Here is a 19,979-nt window from a genome sequence, read left to right on the forward strand (position 1 = left end):
GTTTAGGCCAAGGTACAGCTGAAGTCGGAAGTTTGCATACACTTTAGCCAAATACGTTTAAACTCAGTTTTTCACAATTCCTGACATTTAATCCCAGTAAAAATTCCATTTTAGGTCAGTTAGGATCAGCACTTTATTTTAAGATTGTGAAATGTCAGAATAATAGTAGAGAGAAGATCCATGTGCTGGTGAAGGCCCTCCTTGGTTGGTGACATAAGCACCAGATCATCAGCAAACAGTAGACATTTGACTTCAGATTCTAGTAGGGTGAAGCCGGGTGCTGCAGACTTTTCTAATGCCCTCGCCAATTCGTTGATATATATGTTGAAGAGGGTGGGGCTTAAGCTGCATCCCTGTCTCACCCCACGGCCCTGTGGGAAGAAGTTATCTAAAAGGGATTGAATTTGTTGTTGCCTAATTGTTTTTTGGTAGGTTTCCAAATTACATTCCTCCATCTATAGCATTTCTGAATATTATTCAGTTCCTTTGGCTTTGATGCCTCATGATTGAGTATTGCTCTGTTCAAGTAGACTGTGATTTTGCTGTGGTCTGATAGGGGTGTCAGTGGGCTGACTGTGAACACTCTGAGAGACTCTGGGTTGGGGTCAGTGATAAAGTAGTCTACAGTACTACTGCCAAGAGATGAGCTATAGGTGTACCTACCCCTCGAAGCCTACCATTGACTATGTACATACTCAGCGTGTGACAGAGCTGCAGGAGTTGTGACCCGTTTGTGGGTTTTCCAGGCAGGTGTTTGTCCCCCTGTGTGCTGAGGGTGTCGGATTCTTGTCCAGTTCTGGGATTTAGGTCGCCACAGACTAGTACATGTCTCTGTTTGGCCCTGTCCGGGGGTGTCCTCGGATGGGGCCACAGTGTCTCCTGACCCCTCCTGTCTCAGCCTCCAGTATTTATGCTGCAGTAGTTTATGTGTCGGGGGCTAGGGTCAGTTTGTTATATCTGGAGTACTTCTCCTGTCCTATTCGGTGTCCTGTGTGAATTTAAGTGTGCGTTCTCTAATTCTCTCTTTCTCTCTCTCGGAGGACCTGAGCCCTAGGACCATGCCCCAGGACTACCTGACATGATGACTCCTTGCTGTCACCAGTCCACCTGGCCGTGCTGCTGCTCCAGTTTCTTTCAACTGTTCTGCCTTATTATTATTCGACCATGCTGGTCATTTATGAACATTTGAACATCTTGGCCATGTTCTGTTATAATCTCCACCCGGCACAGCCAGAAGAGGACTGGCCATCCCACATATGCTCCCTCTAATTCTCTCTTTCTTTCTCTCTCTCGGAGGACCTGAGCCCTAGGACCATGCCCCAGGAATACCTGACATGATGACTCCTTGCTGTCCCCAGTCCACCTGACTGTGCTGGTGCTCCAGTTTCAACTGTTCTGCCTTATTATTATTCGACCATGCTGGTCATTTATGAACATTTGAACATCTTGACCATGTTCTGTTATAATCTCCACCCGGCACAGCCAGAAGAGGACTGGCCACCCCACATAGCCTGGTTCCTCTCTAGGTTTCTTCCTAGGTTTTGGCCTTTCTAGAGAGTTTTTCCTAGCCACCGTGCTTCTACACCTGCATTGCTTGCTGTTTGGGGTTTTAGGCTGGGTTTCTGTACAGCACTTTGAGATATCAGCTGATGTACGAAGGGCTATATAAATACATTTGATTTGATTTGATTTTGATTCTGGGCCTGGAAATGATTGATTTCCCCCTTCAGGATGGAGAAGCTGTCTTTATTAAAGTATGGGGATTCTAGTGGGGGGATATAGGTAACACACAGGAGGACATTTTTCTCTGTTGAGATAATTTATTTTTGAATTTCTAGCCAAATGTAAAATATTCCTATTTTGATTAATTGAATAGAGTGAGTTAGGTCTGCTCTATATCAAATTAGCATACCCCCGGAGTCCCTTCCCTGTTTCACACCTGGTAGTTTGGTGGATGGGACTACCAGCTCTCTGTAACCTAGAGGGAAACCAGTGGGTCAGTCTCCTCTATACCAGGTTTCTTGTAGGATGACAATGTCTGTATTTCCGATTTCTTTGGTGAAGTCCAGGTTCCTGCTCTTTAGGCCAAAGGCAGATGACCTTGGATATAACCAGGATTAGATAATGGAGGCGTTGTGTTCCATAAAGTGTCCAATGATTTTGGTCGTGTTGTTTGGCCTCAGGCCAGTAAGTGTGAGCAGAGTCTGCTGAGCATCTGGTACATGGCATTGGCTTGGGCTAGTGTAAGAGTGGGGGTTGGGCCTGTTTGCCCGCTCACGGCCTGGGCATACGTGTGACTTCCCTGTTGAGGCCCTCTTTGTGGGGTGCATGGGGTGAGCAGGAGGGGCATAGGTCTGATCTGAGGCGTCCTAAATGTGGTTTGGGCATGGTTGACTTGGGTGTGTGGTGACGTTGTATTAGTTAATGTGACTGTTGTTCATCGAATGATTAAAGTTTCTAATTGCGTGATTAACTGAATCAAGTAATTATTAACTCATTAACCTGTTAACCAATTATTAACTCATTAACCTGGGGCACCATGGGAAAACTAGTTTTTATTGAGTTTCTATTTCCCAAATTAACTCAAAGAATATTTACAACAGCCGCTAATTAACCAGTCACTGTAACGGTTTTCTTGATGAGAAGGAGAGTCGGACCAAAATGCAGCGTGTAGATTGCGATCCATGTTTTAATGAACAAACGTAAAACACGAATCAATACAAACACTCCAAAATAAAGAACGTGATGAACGTAACGAAAACCTAAACAGCCCTATCTGGTGAAAACACATAGACAGGAACAATCACCCACAAACACACAGTGAAACCCAGGCTACCTAAATATGGTTCCCAATCAGAGACAATGACGAACACCTGCCTCTGATTGAGAACCATATCAGGCCGAACATAGAACTGGACAAACTAGACATGTAACATAGAATGCCCACTCAGATCACACCCTGACCAACCAAAACATAGAAATATACAAAGTAAACTATGGTCAGGGTGTGACAGTACCCCCCCCCAAGGTGCGGACTCCGGCCGCAAAACCTGAACCTATAGGGGAGGGTCTGGGTGGGCATCTGTCCGCGGTGGCGGCTCTGGCGCTGGACGTGGACCCCACTCCATAATAGTCTTGGTCCACCTCCTTAGCGTCCCTAGATAGGTGACCCTCCTTAATGACAGCTCGGGACAGAGGGTCAGCTCGAGACAGAAGGACAGCTCGGGACAGAGGTAGCTCGGGACTGATGGGTAGCTCAGCACTGAGAGGAAGCTCAGCACTGAGAGGAAGCTCAGCACTGAGAGGAAGCTCAGGCAGGTAGTTGGATCCGGCAGATCCTGGCTGGCTGGCGGTTCTGGCAGATCCTGGCTGACTGGCGGATCTGGAAGATCCTGGCTGACTGGCGGATCTGGAAGAGTCTGGTCGACTGGCGGATCTGGAAGAGTCTGGTCGACTGGCGGATCTGGAAGAGTCTGGTCGACTGGCGGATCTGGAAGAGTCTGGTAGACTGGCAGATCTGGAAGAGTCTGGTTGTCTGGCAGATCTGGAAGAGTCTGGTTGTCTGGCAGATCTGGAAGAGTCTGGTTGACTGGTAGATCTGGAAGAGTCTGGTTGACTGGCAGCTCTGGCTGCTCCATGCTGACTGGCTGCTCCATGCTGACTGGCTGCTCCATGCTGACTGGCAGCTCTGGCTGCTCCATGCTGACTGGCTGCTCCATGCTGACTGGCAGCTCTGGCTGCTCCATGCTGACTGGCTGCTCTGGCTGCTCCATGCTGACTGGCTGCTCCATGCTGACTGGCTGCTCCATGCTGACTGGCAGCTCTGGCTGCTCCATGCTGACTGGCTGCTCCATGCTGACTGGCAGCTCTGGCTGCTCCATGCTGACTGGCTGCTCTGGCTGCTCCATGCTGACTGGCGGCCCTGGCTGCTCCATGCTGACTGGCGGCCCTGGCTGCTCCATACTGACCGGCGGCCCTGGCTGCTCCATGCTAACTGGCAGCTCTGGCGGCTCCTTGCAGACTGGCAGCTCTGGCGGCTCCTTGCAGACTGGCAGCTTTGGCGGCATCCTGCAGACAGGCAGCTCTGGCGGCTCCTTGCAGACTGGCAGCTCCTTGCAGACTGGCAGCTCTATGCAGACTGGCAGCTCCTTGCAGACTGGCAGCTTCTTGCAGACTGGCAGCTCCTTGCAGACTGGCAGCTCCTTGCAAACTGGCAGCTCCTTGCAAACTGGCAGCTCCTTGCAAACTGGCAGCTCTATGCAGACTGGCAGCTCTATGCAGACTGGCAGTTCTGAACAGGCGGGAGACTCCGGCAGCGCTGGAGAGGAGGAAGGCTCTAACAGCGCTAAACAGGCGGGAGACTCCGACAGTGCTGGAGAGGAGGAGGGCTCCGACAGCGCTGGACAGGCGAGGCGCACTGTAGGCCTGATGCGTGGTGCTGGCACTGGTGGTACTGGGCCAAGGACACGCACAGGAAGCCTGGTGCGGGGAGCTGCTACCGAAGGGCTGGGGTGTGGAGGTGGTACTGGAAAGACCGGACCGTGCAGGCGTACTGGAGCTCTTGAGCACCGAGCCTGCCCAACCTTACCTGGTTGAATGCTCACGGTCGCCCTGCCAGTGCGGCGAGGTGGAATAGCCCGCACTGGGCTATGCAGGCGAACCGGAGACACCGAGCGCAAGGCTGGTGCCATGTAAGCCGGCCCAAGGAGACGCACTGGGGACCAGATGCGTAGAGCCGGCTTCATGGCATTAGGCTCGACGCTCAATCTAGCCCGGCCGACACCCGGGCTATGCACCCGCACTGGAGACACCGTGCGCACCACTGCATAACACGGTGCCTGTCCGGTCTCTCTAGCCCCCCGGTAAGCACAGGGAGTCTGCCCAGGTCTCCTACCTGGCGTAGCCATACTCCCTGTTAGCCCCCCCCCAATAATTTTTTGGGGCTGCCTCTCAGGCTTCCATCCGCTACGTCGTGCTGCCTCCTCATATCTGCGCCTCTCAGCTTTCGCCGCCTCCAGTTCTTCTTTGGGGCGGCGATATTCTCCTGGCTGAGCCCAGGGTCCTCTTCCTTCTAATTCGTCCTCCCATGTCCATACCTCCTCTTTGGGCTGCTCCTGTTGCCTCTTCTCCTGCTGCACCTTTGGGCGGCTACACTCCCCTGGTTTAGCCCAGGGTCCTCTCCCGTCGAGGATTTCCTCCCATGTCCAGAAATCCTTATTGCGCATCTCCTCGCGCTGCTCCTGCCTGTTGACACGCTGCTTGGTCCTTTTGTGGTGGGTGATTCTGTAACGGTTTTCTTGATGAGAAGGAGAGTCGGACCAAAATGCAGCGTGTAGATTGCGATCCATGTTTTAATGAACAAACGTAAAACACGAATCAATACAAACACTCCAAAATAAAGAACGTGATGAACGTAACGAAAACCTAAACAGCCCTATCTGGTGAAAACACAGGAACAGGAACAATCACCCACAAACACACAGTGAAACCCAGGCTACCTAAATATGGTTCCCAATCAGAGACAATGACGAACACCTGCCTCTGATTGAGAACCATATCAGGCCGAACATAGAACTGGACAAACTAGACATGTAACATAGAATGCCCACTCAGATCACACCCTGACCAACCAAAACATAGAAATATACAAAGTAAACTATGGTCAGGGTGTGACAGTCACCTCTACCATCTCGTTCTGAACGTCGTATAGCCCGTGAATCTGCACGGACCCGGGTCTCACCAATGAGTTCGTACCACACCAATCTCAGTTGAATATTTATTTACTAAAAAGCTAACATGATGATAAAAGATACACATAAACAAAACACATTATAGGCTATTGATTATAACTTAGTATAACGGGCCAACACACTATGGCGCGTGTTACCCACAATGGTGGATTTCAAAAGAGAGAGAAAAAAGAAAGTACACAAGAGATATATACATTTGGGTGAATTTGTCAGCTATGCTATTCTAACCCTAGCCTTGCCCCAAACTGCCGCTCTTATGGGTCAGAATATAATGATGTAATTACGTGGGGATGATCTCTGAGGATTCTCTGTGTGGACCGTTCAGCTGTTCGATGACGCACTTCTCCGGCGCACCTCTCTGAGATTCCTCCCGATGTCAGTGTCCTTTTTGGCTTGGGAGTCTATTCTCTCACCCTTTGCTCTGGAAGGGGTCTTCTGAGGACAGACAGCTCTGTAGCTCAGAGCTAGCAGCATAGGAATGAAACCCTTTAGATACCACGATTCGATGGGAGTTGGAGGCTAGGTGGTCCGACTTGAATTCACCCGCTTAGACACAGCTACTCATCCGGAGCTTGGGTAGAAAATGATTTCTTTGTCCTCAAACTTGTGTTGCGTTCTGGGTTCATTGACTTTTTAGACCTTGCTGCAGCTGGGGTCACGTAGTCTTGTCTGTGAATTCTATACTCACAGGTTTTGTAACCTTGGGTCAGAAGTGGGCGTAACCGCCTTTAGGGCAATTCTCTGGGTGTACCAAGTTAACGAGGCAAGGGCTAGATTTGATTCAAATCCAATTTTAGACAACTAACTTAACATTTCATCGTCCCCAAAACATTCTCTTTGATTTGGATATTTTCCATTCAATGTACAATCTATAAACATCAAACATATACTAGGAAAACTCTTCACATTACAATGTTTTCGTAATAACGTCATCTATTAACCTTTAATAATAAAATTATATACATTTTCATATTCCATCTATCTTCATGACCACCATTGTGGCTGACGGAAACCCTTGTTCCAAAGTCCCTTTATTTCATGTTTAATGTTCTGAGGCTGGTTCTCCATAGTAACAGGACAAAGGAATTTGTCTGTGGCCTGAGATTTACCAGGGGCGTGAGGGGTCATAAAACCCCTCACGTCTTCAGACCCCTAGATCTCTCTTCCTCTGTTGGGGTTGAGAGATAATCTGTAGGGTTGTAGTCTCCTGTAACCTGACCTGGCCAGGACAGTCATGACAGGTGGGTGTTGATTGGTTGGGTGGGGCTGTGTATGTGGCTGGTGGTGTGCACTGCGAAGGTGGGCACTGCTGACTTGTAGAGGTGGACCTGGTCATAGAGGTTGTTCAAGTCCAGGGTGGAGTGGTGGGCCAGGAAAACATTTGGTTTTGAGGCACAGTCAAGGGAAATACTTGCGTTTACCCGTTGTATGGTAGTAGGGTGGAAGTCTTTTCGTGGTAGCAGGGTGGAGATAACCACTTGTGCATTGGGGAAAGTAGAATAAGCTTTTTCAATCCCTCCCTTCGGTGCTGTGGCCACCCTTTCCTGCTGTGATCTCAGGTCATGTGTGCCTGTGTGTATTATTATGTGGCTAGGTGAACCTAGTTGGTCCTCAGACCGAAGGTCTAGGGAGCGCTGGATGTTTGGACACCAGAGTTTAGACACACTGTGTTTGTATATATTTCCCATTTGAGTCCATAAGGAGTACAATATGTGTCTTGTGTATGTCCTCAGTGGGTGTGGGGGGGTTGTCAGGAGGGCTATCAGGGTGGCTGACAGGGGGGGGGGGGGTGTTCAGAGGGGGTGAGAGCTGCTGGGCTTAGGGTTCTTCATTTGTCTTTTCCGCTGTGATGTTGAGGCTATGGGCAGGGTATGTGGTGGGCTGTTCTGCTGGCTTCTCTGCGGGGGTGGCCACCTCTCTAGTGGGTTGTTCTCTGTCACACGCCACCCCACTCACCCTCTCCTCCAGCAGCCTGATCCTCTCCTCTAGTGTTCTGTTCTTCTCCTGCTCATGCTTTTAATCATGTTGAAGTTGTCTCACCACAGAGTGCAGATATGTCTCTCTCCACCTCCAGCTCTCTGGGTCTGGTTAAGAGAGTGTTGTTGTGCTGGACTGTTGTCTGGGTCTGTGCTGACTGAAGTGTAATCACCGTTCCAGCTCCACCTGCCTTACCTCCAGCTGGGTAAATGTATCCTTCATTTCAATGAGGGGGTAGTACTCTGTGCTGGGAGGTTTACTTTCCACTTGGGTTGCCTGTCTGTGGGGTTATATAATGAAGAGGTATGGTCTGACCCGCTCGGGGTGGGAATATCTTTCTCAAGGGAGAGCTTCTCCTGCTGAGCTAATTCTTTGATTAGGTAAAAGTCCAGCTGAAACTGTTTGTGGTTGCCCTGTATCAATACTGTTCCAGACTTATACTTCCTTCTCTCTCTCTCTCTGCTCCTTCTCTCCCTCTCTGCTCCTTCTCTCTCTCTCTCTGCTCCTTCTCTCTCTGCTCCTTCTCTCTCTCTCTGCTCCTTCTCTCTCTCTCTGCTCCTTCGCTCTCTCTCTCTGCTCCTTATCTCTCTCCTTCTCTCGCTCTCTCTGCTCCTTCTCTCCCTCTCTGCTCCTTCTCTCTCTCTCTCTACTCCTTATCTCCCTCTCTGCTCATTCTCTCTCTCTCTGTTCCTTCTCTCTCTCACTCTGCTCCTCTCTCTCTCTCTGCTCCTTCTCTCTCTCTCTCTCTGCTCCTTCTCTCTCTCTCTCTCTGCTCCTTCTCTCTCTCTCTCTCTACTCCTTCTCTCTCTCTCTCTGCTCCTTCTCTCTCTCTCTACTCCTTCTCTCTATCTGCTCCTTCTCTCTCTCTCTCTCTCTCTGCTCCTTCTCTCTCTCTCTGCTCCTTCTCTCTCTCTCTGCTCCTTCACTCTCTCTCTCTGCTCCTTATCTCTCTCCTTCTCTCTCTCTCTCTGCTCCTTCTCTCCCTCTCTGCTCCTTCTCTCTCTCTCTACTCCTTATCTCCCTCTCTGCTCATTCTCTCTCTCTCTGTTCCTTCTCACTCTCACTCTGCTCCTCTCTCTCTCTCTGCTCCTTCTCTCTCTCTCTCTGCTCCTTCTCTCTCTCTCTCTGCTCCTTCTCTCTCTCTCTCTACTCCTTCTCTCTCTCTCTCTGCTCCTTCTCTCTCTCTCTCTGCTCCTTCTCTCTATCTCTGCTCCTTCTCTCTCTCTCTGTTGATGTGTAGGCCTATACGTCATGGTTCATCCCTTGGACAGGCCAAGCTGGGTATTATGGGCCTGAAAGAATGTGTGTGTGAGACATAGGATCCACACACAGCAGTAACATTAAGTTCTATTGTCTCTCTGGCAGAGGCCAGACATGCCTGTTAAGTATAGCTGCCATAGAATGAGCCTGAACACATGGTGTTGCTAACCCTACAGTGGAATCCTGCTATGTTACAGGAAATAGTTGTGAGGCAAACAAACAAAGAAGAAAAACAAGGCATGGAACAGGCAGTACTAATCATGAGGCATGGCTGGGCGTCTGCGGACAGAGTGGTGTGTGTGTGTGTGTGTGTGTGTGTGTGGTGTCAGGGAATGCAGTGTGACACACCACAGATCTGACCCTGACCGTCCACAGAACGACTCCACAGCAAAGTGGGGTGGGGGGGGGGGTGTGTGTGTGTGTGTGTGTGTGTGTGTGTGTGTGTGTTCTGTGCTCATGTGTGTGTGTACGTGCAGGAGGACAGAAAGGGTGCTATTTATGACAGGGATCATCCCGAGGGTTTATGATAAGTTCGAAGGTTAGGCATGCTAACTGTTTGTCTCTGTTTCTGACAACATCATTAACGCAATCCAGCATTTAACCACTAGTTTAACAGCACAACTAAACAACACACACACAGGGCCCCAAATAGCAAGTGAGCAGTGTACACACCACACAGAAGTCATTGAAAACTCCCTAAGCCAACACATGAACTCCCATTTCCTGACTCCGCCCTCTGTGGATTCTCTTGTCCTCTTCACGTCTGCTTCTATATGTGTACTCTGGATTTGTCAACCAATGATATCACTTAATGAACTGACCAGTACCGATGAGCCATCTTAAGCAGAGGTACACACACACGTACACCTACACATATACACACTGAAGCACGCAGGCACACACACACACACACACTTCCCCCCTGATCAGCTGCCAGTCTCTAATCTGTGGTGATTTCCAGGGCAGCTGTGAGACCCAGGCTGATGTGAAACAGTTTACACACACAATTACTATTAATGCCAGATACACATGCGACTCCCATATTTATCTCCCACAATGCCTTTGTGTGGACGTGAAGCGCAACTGATTGGCCACAGTTGTGAGAGCTGGGATGCAGCGTAGCGTGAGGGACACACCTGTTACAACCACTATCCTCATCCTGCCTCCTCTGTCACATCCATGTCCTACACACTACTGTAGTGTGCGTCTGTCTGTATGTCAAATCAAATCACATTTTATTGGTCACATACACATGGTTAGCAGATGTTAATGCGAGTGTAGTGAAATGCACAATTCACAGGCAAGGATATTGCTGCCAGTAAGATTGCACCTAAATCAACCATTTATTGGATCATCGAGAACTTCAAGGAGAGCAGTTCAATTGTTGTGAAGAAGGCTTCAGGGTGTCCAAGAAAGCCCAGCAAACGCCAGGACCGTCTCCTAAAGTTGATTCAGCTGCGGGATCGGGGCACCACCAGTACAGAGCTTGCTCAGGAATGGCAGCAGGCAGGTGTGAGTGCATCTGCACACACAGTGAGGTGAAGACTTTTGGAGGATGACCTGGTGTCAAGAGGAGCAGCAAAGAAGCCACTTCTCTCCAGGAAAAACATCAGGGACAGACTGATATTCTGCAAAAGGTACAGGGATTGGACTGCTGAGGAATGGGGTAGTCATTTTCTCTGATGAATCCCCTTTCCGATTGTTTGGGGCATCCGGAAAAAAGCTTGTCCGGAGAAGACAAGGTGAGCGCTACCATCAGTCCTGTGTCATGCCAACAGTAAAGCATCCTGAGACCATTCATGTGTGGGTTTGCATCTCAGCCAAGGGAGTGGGCTCACTCACAATTTTGCCTAAGAACACAGCCCTGAATAAAGAATGGTACCAACACATCCTCCGAGAGCAGCTTCTCCCAAACATCCAGGAACAGTTTGGTGAGGAACAATGCCTTTTCCAGCATGATGGAGCACCTTGCCATAAAGCAAAACTGATAACTTAGTGGCTCGAGGAACAAAACATCGATGTTTTGGGTCCATGGCCAGGAAACTCCCCAGACCTGAATCCCATTGAGAACTTGTGGTCAATCCTCAAGAGGCAGGTGGACAAACAAAAACTCACAAATTGATTTTGCAAGAATGGGCTGCCATCAGTCAGGATGTGGCCAGAAGTTAATTGACAGCATGCCAGGGCGGATTGCAGAGGTCTTGAAAAAGAAGGGTCAACACTACAAATATTGACTCTTTGCATCAACTTCATGTAATTGTCAATAAAAGCCTTTGACACTTATGAAATGCTTATAATTATACTTCAGTATTCCATAGTAACATCTGACAAAAACATCTAAAGACACTGAAACAGCAAACTTTGTGAAAATATATATTTGTATCATTCTCAAAATCTTTGGCCACGACTGCACATATATATATATATATATAGTGATGCCCGAATGGCATAAGCAAGATGCAGTAGATGGTATAGAGTACAGTATATACAGTATATCACAAAAGTGAGTACACCCCTTACATTTTTGTAAATATTTGAGTATATCTTTTCATGTGACAACACTGTTGAAATGACACTTTGCTACAATGTAAAGTAGTGAGTTTACAGCTTGTATAACATTTTCCCTTAGGGGTGTACTCACTTTTGTTGCCAGCGGTTTAGACATTAATGGCTGTGTGTTGAGTTATTTTGAGGGGACAGCAAATTTACACTGTTATACAAGCTACTCACTTTTGTGATATACTGTACATATGAGACGAGAAATGTAGGGTATGTAAACATTATATAAAGTGGCATTGTTTTAGTGACTAGTGGTACATTTATTACATCCAATTTATCCATTATTAAAGTGGCTAGAGATTGAGTCAGTATGCTGACAGCAGCCACTCAATGTTAGTGATGACTGTTTAACAGTCTGATGGCCTTGAGATAGAAGCTGTTTTTCAGTCTCTCGGTCCCTGCTTTGATGCACCTGTACTGACCTCACCTTCTGGATGATAGAGGGGTGAACAGGCAGTGGCTCGTGTGTGTGTGTGTGTGTGTGTGTGTGTGTCTGTCCGTCCGTCCGTCCGTCCGTCAACCTCTCTGCTGTCAACCTCTCTGCTGTCAACCGCTCTGCTGTCAACTGCTCTGATGTCAACCTCTCTGCTGTCAACCTCTCTGCTGTCAACTGCTTTGATGTCAACCGCTCTGCTGTCAACCGCTCTGCTGTCAACCTCTCTGCTGTCAACCGCTCTGCTGTCGACCGCTCTGCTGTCGACCTCTCTGCTGTCGACCTCTCTGCTGTCAACCTCTCTGCTGTCGACCTCTCTGCTGTCAACCTCTCTGCTGTCAACCTCTCTGTTGTCAACCTCTCTGCTGTCAACCTCTCTGCTATCAACCTCTCTGCTGTCAACCTCTCTGCTGTCAACCTCTCTGTTGTCAACCTCTCTGCTGTCAACCGCTCTGCTGTCAACCGCTCTGGTGTCAACCTCTCTGCTGTCAACCTCTCTGCTGTCAACCTCTCTGCTGTCAACCTCTCTGTTGTCAACCTCTCTGCTGTCAACCACTCTCCCAGACCCAGAAAAAAGAGTCTTCCTTCCTCCTCCACTCTCACATCTCTCACCATCCCTCTCTTCCATCCCGCGCTCCCTGTCTCTCTCCAATCCCTCTCTACCTATCTCCCCCTTCCCTGTTCTCATTCAATTTCCATGTCCTCTCTCCCCATACGTCTCTCCCTCTCTCCCCCATCGCTCTCTCCCTATCTCTCTCTCCCTCTCTCCCCCATCCCTCTCTCCCCATCTCCCCCTTGCCCTTCCCTTTCTCATTCCATTTCCATATCCTCTCTCCCCATATGTCTCTCACTCTCTCCCCCATCCCTCTCTCCCCATCCCTCTCTCCCCTTCCCTTTCTCATTCCATTTCCATATCCTCTCTCCCCATACATCTCTCCATCTCTCCCCATCCCTCTCTTCCATCCCTCTCTCCCTCTCTCTCTCTCCAATCCATCTCTCCCTATCTCTCTCTCTCTCTCTCTCTCCAAATCTCCCCCTTCCCTCTCTCATTCCATTTCCATATCCTCTCTCCCCATACATCTCTCCATCTCTCCCCATCCCTCTCCCCCATCCCTCTCTCCCCCACCCCTCTCTCTCCCATCCCTCTCTCTCCCATCCCTCTCTCTCCTATCCCTCTCTCCCCATTCCACTCTCCCTCTCCCCATCCCTCTCTCCCCTTCCCTCTCTCATTCCATTTCCCCATCCTCTCTCCTCCCCATCCCTCTTTCCTTCTATTCCCCCAACCCTCTTTCCCTCTCTCCTCCTATTTCTCCATCCCTCTTTACCCCTCTCCCTCCCTGGGAGACTGGACCAGATGCCGGTGTTGGACCAGGAGCCCCAGGAGGCCCCCAGTAACATATTGGTTTATAATTAATGACATTAGCTGCTTTATCTGTTATGAAGAGCCCTGTCCCTGTCACTAACAGACTGGAGAGAGACAGATAGGATGGAGGGAGGGAGAGAGAGAGATATGATGGAGGGAGGGAGAGAGACAGATAGGGGAAATGGAGGGAGAGAGACTGATAGGATGTAGGGAGGGAGAGAGAGAGAGAGGATGGAGGGAGGGAGAGAGAGAGATAGGATGGAGGGAGAGAGAGAGACAGATAGGGGGAATGGAGGGAGAGAGACAGATAGGATGGAGGGAGAGAGACAGTTAGGATGGAGGGAGGGAGAGAGACAGATAGGATGGAGGGAGGGAGAGAGACAGATAGGATGGAGGGAGAGAGAGAGAGAGAGAGATGGGGGGAATGGAGGGAGAGAGACAGATAGGATGGAGGGAGAGAGACAGATAGGATGGAGGGAGGGAGAGAGACAGATAGGATGGAGGGAGGGAGAGAGACAGATAGGATGGAGGGAGGGAGAGAGACAATTAGGATGGAGGGAGGGAGAGAGACAGATAGGATGGAGGGAGGGAGAGAGACAGATAGGATGGAGGGAGGGAGAGAGACAGATAGGATGGAGGGAGGGAGAGAGAGAGACAGATAGGATGGAGGGAGGGAGAGAATTAGGATGGAGGGAGGGAGAGACAGATAGGATGGAGGGAGGGAGAGAGACAGATAGGATGGAGGGAGGGAGAGAGACAGATAGGATGGAGGGAGGGAGAGAGAGAGACAGATAGGATGGAGGGAGGGAGAGAGAGAGACAGATAGGATGGAGGGAGGGAGAGAGACAGATAGGATGGAGGGAGGGAGAGAGAGAGACAGATAGGATGGAGGGAGGGAGAGAGACAGATAGGATGGAGGGAGGGAGAGAGAGAGACAGATAGGATGGAGGGAGGGAGAGAGAGAGATAGGATGGAGGGAGGGAGACAGATAGGATGGTATGAACAAACAAACTAATGAGTAGAAGGAAATGTGAAGTAGTGGAAGGGAATAATAAAAACAACATAGAAAACATGCAGGTTGGAAAAGAAAAGAGAACCATGAGTTCTCCCCAGAACCACAAGGTCTCCCCAGAACCAAGAAGTCTCCCCAGAACCACGAGGCCTCCCCAGAACCACGAGGCCTCCCCAGAACCACAAGGTCTCCCCAGAACAAAGAAGTCTCCCCAGAACTACGAGGTCTCCCCAGAACCACAAGGTCTCCCCAGAACCACGAGGTCTCCCCAGAACAAAGAAGTCTCCCCAGAACCACGAGGTCTCCCCAGAACCACGAGGTCTCCCCAGAACCATGGAACATTTATCCATCATTCATTTCCACTCAGTTGTTGCTTTCACTTACAGTTAAAACAAGCCTTTTTACAATGAGATGTTTCTTAAATGTGTGTTGACTACGGTACTGAGGTACAGTTGTGGTAAAGCACTCAGAAAGGGAGTCAGTGGTCATTCAGGACAATGGAGAGGCCATGTTTTATTTGTCCAAAGGGAGTCAGTGGTCATTCAGGACAATGGAGAGGCCATGTTTTATTTGTCCAAAGGGAGTCAGTGGTCATTCAGGACAATGGAGAGGCCATGTTTTATTTGTCCAAAGGGAGTCAGTGGTCATTCAGGACAATGGAGAGGCCATGTTTTATTTGTCCAAAGGGAGTCAGTGGTCATTCAGGACAATGGAGAGGCCATGTTTTATTTGTCCAAAGGGAGTCAGTGGTCATTCAGGACAATGGAGAGGCCATGTTTTATTTGTCCAAAGGGAGTCAGTGGTCATTCAGGACAATGGAGAGGCCATGTTTTATTTGTCCAAAGGGAGTCAGTGGTCATTCAGGACAATGGAGAGGCCATGTTTTATTAGTCCAAAGGGAGTCGGTGGTCATTCAGGACAATGGAGAGGCCATGTTTTATTTGTCCAAAGGGAGTCAGTGGGTATTCAGGACAATGGAGAGGCCATGTTTTATTTGTCCAAAGGGAGTCAGTGGTCATTCAGGACAATGGAGAGGCCATGTTTTATTTGTCCAAAGGGAGTCAGTGGTCATTCAGGACAATGGAGAGGCCATGTTTTATTTGTCCAAAGGGAGTCAGTGGGTATTCAGGACACTGCGGTTGCCAGATATTTGATTAACCCCCCATTAGGACAGTGTTTGGCCCCTGATGCGCCTTTGTGATGTCAGGGAGGGAGATAGCAGCACACACCCATCGGTACATCACTGAGTTACAGCCCTTCAGCTTTATAGTCCATAACTCTCCTCTGGGTCTCTTTAGGCAGGCCGTGTGGTTCCTGTTCCGCCCATGTCTAGACTAATACACACACACAATGGGTCGAAAGATAGTTTAGACCAGGTGGGTAAATTGTTTTGTTTTTCCACCGCGGTGCATTTATCAAGCCGACGTGCCGCACGGGAACTCAAGCCCTCTGGTCCGGTGGTTTCTGTAATGGATGACACACACACACACACACACACACACACACACACACACACACACACACACACACACACACACACACACACACACACACACACACACACACACACACACACACACACACACACACACACACACACACACACACACACTCTCTCTGGTCCAGTGGCTGTAATGTAATGGATCTGATTAATGGAGGGTTATGAACAAAATGAGATTTGTTCTGGCCCAGCGTGTGTGTGTGTTCAGACCTGTGGCTGACGGTCCAGTGTGTTAACCTACAGCTCAATGCTGATATAATGGCCTGGGTTAGGAGCTCCGTGATTAAGCAGCATTTAACAGCAACCAAACCCAGGCCTGGGACAACTTCAATGTACTCAACATAAACTGAGAACTCCTAAGGACACACATCCATCTCTCTCTTCTGAGAACACACATCCATCTCCCTCTTCTGAGAACACACATCCATCTCTCTCTTCCGAGAACATCCATCTCTCTCTTCTGAGAACACACATCCATCTCTCTCTTCTGAGAACACACATCCATCTCTCTCTCCTGAGAACACACATCCATCTCTCTCTCTCCTGAGAACACACATCCATCTCTCTCTCCTGAGAACATACATCCATCTCTCTCTCTCTCTCTCCCTCTCTCTCTATGGTACAGGGAGGAATGGAGAGAGGTATGGACTGTAGAAGGGTGGAGAGAAGTAAACTGTTGTGTTCAACCTCAAGTCATTGAGATCAATAGGTTAGGAGAAAAAACTGTCGCGACGCCAAACTCTGTCCCCGGACATGGCCTACACTAGCAGGCAGTATGCTAAGCTAAGTGATTACCTCATTCCACACTATCTAGTATTTCGCTCCTAATCACAAGCTCATCCAGTTAACCTTGTTGCTAGCTCCACACTGATTCTCTAATAGACTACCTTCCACCAGAGCATCACAGCATCCCTTTTTAGACTCCTCCATTTCCCCCTCCTTCCTTTCCTCCATCCCCATGTCTCTCCCACTCTCCTCTCCTTGTCCCTCCCTCCTCTCCATGTCCCTCCCTCCTCTCCATGTCTCTCCCACCCTCCCTCCCTCTCCATGTCCCTCCCTCCCTCCCTCCTCTCCATGTCTCTCCCACCCTCCCTCCCTCTCCATGTCCCTCCCTCCCTCCTCTCCATGTCTCTTCCGCCCTCCCTCCCTCTCCATGTCCCTCCCTCCCTCCCTCCTCTCCATTTCTCTCTCTCCCTCTCCATGTCCCTCCCTCCCTCCCTCCTCTCCATGTCTCTCCCTCCCTCTCCATGTCTCTCCCGCCCTCCCTCGCTCTCCATGTCCCCCCCTCCTCCTCTCCATGTCTCTTCCGCTCTCCCTCCCTCTCCATGTCCCTCCCTCCCTCCTCTCCATGTCTCTTCCGCCCTCCCACCCTCTCCATGTCTCTCCCTCCCTCTCCATGTCTCTCCCTCCCTCCCTCCTCTCCATGTCTCTCCCTCCCTCTCCATGTCTCTCCCGCCCTCCCTCCCTCTCCATGTCCCTCCCTCCCTCCCTCCTCTCCATGTCTCTCCCTCCCTCTCCATGTCTCTCCCGCCCTCCCTCCCTCTCCATGTCCCTCCCTCCCTCCTCTCCATGTCTCTCCCGCCCTCCCTCCCTCTCCATGTCCCTCCCTCCCTCCTCTCCATGTCTCTTCCACCCTCCCACCCTCTCCATGTCTCTTCCGCTCTCCCTCCCTCTCCATGTCCCTCCCTCCCTCCCTCTCCATGTCTCTCCCGCCCTCCCTCCCTCTCCAAGTCTCTTCCTCCCTCTCCATGTCTCTCCCTCCCTCTCCATGTCTCTCCCACCCTCCCACCCTCTCCATGTCCCTCCCTCCCTCCCTCCTTTCCATGTCTCTCCCTCCCTCTCCATGTCTCTCCCGCCCTCCCTCCTCTCCATGTCCCTCCCTCCCTCCCTCCCTCCTCTCCATGTCTCTCCCTCCCTCTCCATGTCTCTCCCGCCCTCCCTCCCTCTCCATGTCCCTCCCTCCCTCCCTCCCTCTCCATGTCTCTCCCGCCCTCCCTCCCTCTCCATGTCCCTCCCTCCCTCCTCTCCATGTCTCTCCCTCCCTCTCCATGTCTCTCCCGCCCGCCCTCCCTCCCTCTCCATGTCCCTACCTCCCTCCACTCCATGTCTCTTCCGCTCTCCCTCCCTCTCCATGTCCCTGCCTCCCTCCTCTCCATGTCTCTTCCGCCCTCCCTCTCCATGTCCCTCCCTCCCTCCCTCTCCATGTCCCTCCCTCCCTCCCCCTCCAGATCTCTCTGCCCTCCCTCTCCATGTCTCTTCCACCCTTCCTCCCTCCTCTCCAGATCTCTCTGCCCTGGCTCCTGTGGGATGGCAGTAATAATTATTATGTAAATAAATATGCCTGCTGTAATCACATTAGTACTGCTGATCCAATTAGAGGGCTGATAGCGGTGGGATTATTGTTGCAGACTGGCGGCTGATTGGCTGATAGGTTGATAGGTAGTGCCTGCATGTCTGTCTGTCTGCAAATGTGTGTGTGTGTGTGTGGCTGTGTCCAGTGGTTAGCCCTCAGCACCTAGCGTCGGGCCGGGCAGTCAGCTCACCTCCCCTGGGTCTGCATGGGTCTGCATGGCTCTGCCTGGGTCAGTGTGGGTCTGTCTGGGTCTGCATGGCTCTGCCTGGGTCAGTGTGGGTCTGTCTGGATCTGCATGGCTCTGCCTGGGTCTGCATGGGTCTGCCTGGGTCAGTGTGGGTCTGTCTGGGTCTGCATGGCTCTGCCAAGGTCTGCATGGCTCTGCCAAGGTCTGCATGGCTCTGCCTGGCTCTGCCTGGGTCAGTGTGGGTCTGCCTGGCTCTGCATGGCTCCGCCTGGGTCAGTGTGGGTCTGTCTGGGTCAGTGTGGGTCTGTCTGGGTCTGCGTGGGTCTGGGTGGGTCTGCCTGGGTCAGTGTGGGTCTGCCTGGGTCAGTGTGGGTCTGTCTGGGTCTGCGTGGGTCTGGGTGGGTCTGCGTGGGTCTGCGTGGGTCAGTGTGGGTCTGCCTGGGTCAGTGTGGGTCTGTCTGGGTCTGCGTGGGTCAGTGTGGGTCAGTGTGGGTCTGTCTGGGTCTGGGTGGGTCTGCGTGGGTCTGGGTGGGTCACTGGGGGTCAGTGTGGGTCTGGGTGGGTCTGGGTGGGTCTGGGTAGGTCAGTGTGGGTCTGGGTGGGTCTGGGTGGGTCTGGGTGGGTCAGTGTGGGTCTGGGTGGGTCAGTGTGGGTCTGGGTGGGTCTGGGTGCCTCCATCTGTCTCAGCTCTTATTCCAGCTCTCTGGTTCTCTGTGGATCACTTACAGCAGCAGCAGCTTATCATCAACTACACCTGTAATTCAGACACAACCCATTAGTTGTATTTGTGCGGGTGCCTGACCAGTTCTATCCATTGAGCTGATTGATAGTATTTCCTGGTGCCTGACCAGTTCTATCCATTGAGCTGCTTGATAGTATTTCCTGGTGCCTGACCAGTTCTATCCATTGAGCTGGTTGATAGTATTTCCTGGTGCCTGACCAGTTCTATCCATTGAGCTGGTTGATAGTATTTCCTGTGCTCATTGATGATGCACATACAGTGCTATAATAGGGCATGTTCATGTATTGGATATTTTCTCACAAAAAGTTTGTTTTTCCTTCAGTATGTTGGCTTGTAAGCTTTTAACTTTCTTAAGAGGAACCTTGGACTACTCTATATTGATATAATTATCTGTTGACCCACAGAGATGTAAGTCGAGATTTGGATAAACCACAATAAAGTACCCTAATGTCCCTACAGTGAAAAGTTGTGGTTGGCCAATGTTGTCCGTGGCATCACCTTTGATTGGTTGGACATGGTGATAGACGGCATATAGAAATGGAGACGAGTTGATTCTTTTTGTGAAGAATCAACAACAAGTGGGACACAATCATGAAGTGGAACGACATTTATTGGATATTTCAAACTTTTTTAACAAATCAAAAACTGAAAAATTGGGCGTGCAAAATTATTCAGCCCCCTTAAGTTAATACTTTGTAGCGCCACCTTTTGCTGCGATTACAGCTGTAAGTCGCTTGGGGTATGTCTCTATCAGTTTTGCACATCGAGAGACTGACATTTTTTCCCATTCCTCCTTGCAAAACAGCTCGAGCTCAGTGAGGTTGGATGGAGAGCATTTGTGA

General features: G+C 50.3%; 1 protein-coding gene across 1 annotated transcript; it reads left to right on the forward strand.

Moving 5' to 3' along the window:
* Positions 1-12,168: 12,168 nt before the first annotated feature.
* Positions 12,169-13,393, forward strand: LOC139380124 (keratin-associated protein 4-12-like; the record flags this gene model as incomplete). The annotated part of the gene is made up of 2 exons (XM_071122573.1): positions 12,169-12,557; positions 13,324-13,393. Coding segments are annotated over 2 exons (459 nt in total), but the record flags the coding sequence as incomplete, so codon positions are not given.
* Between the last annotated feature and the right edge of the window lie 6,586 nt (positions 13,394-19,979).

Source organism: Oncorhynchus clarkii, chromosome 22 (genome assembly GCF_045791955.1).
Source record: "Oncorhynchus clarkii lewisi isolate Uvic-CL-2024 chromosome 22, UVic_Ocla_1.0, whole genome shotgun sequence".
Classification (NCBI taxonomy): Eukaryota; Metazoa; Chordata; class Actinopteri; order Salmoniformes; family Salmonidae; genus Oncorhynchus; species Oncorhynchus clarkii.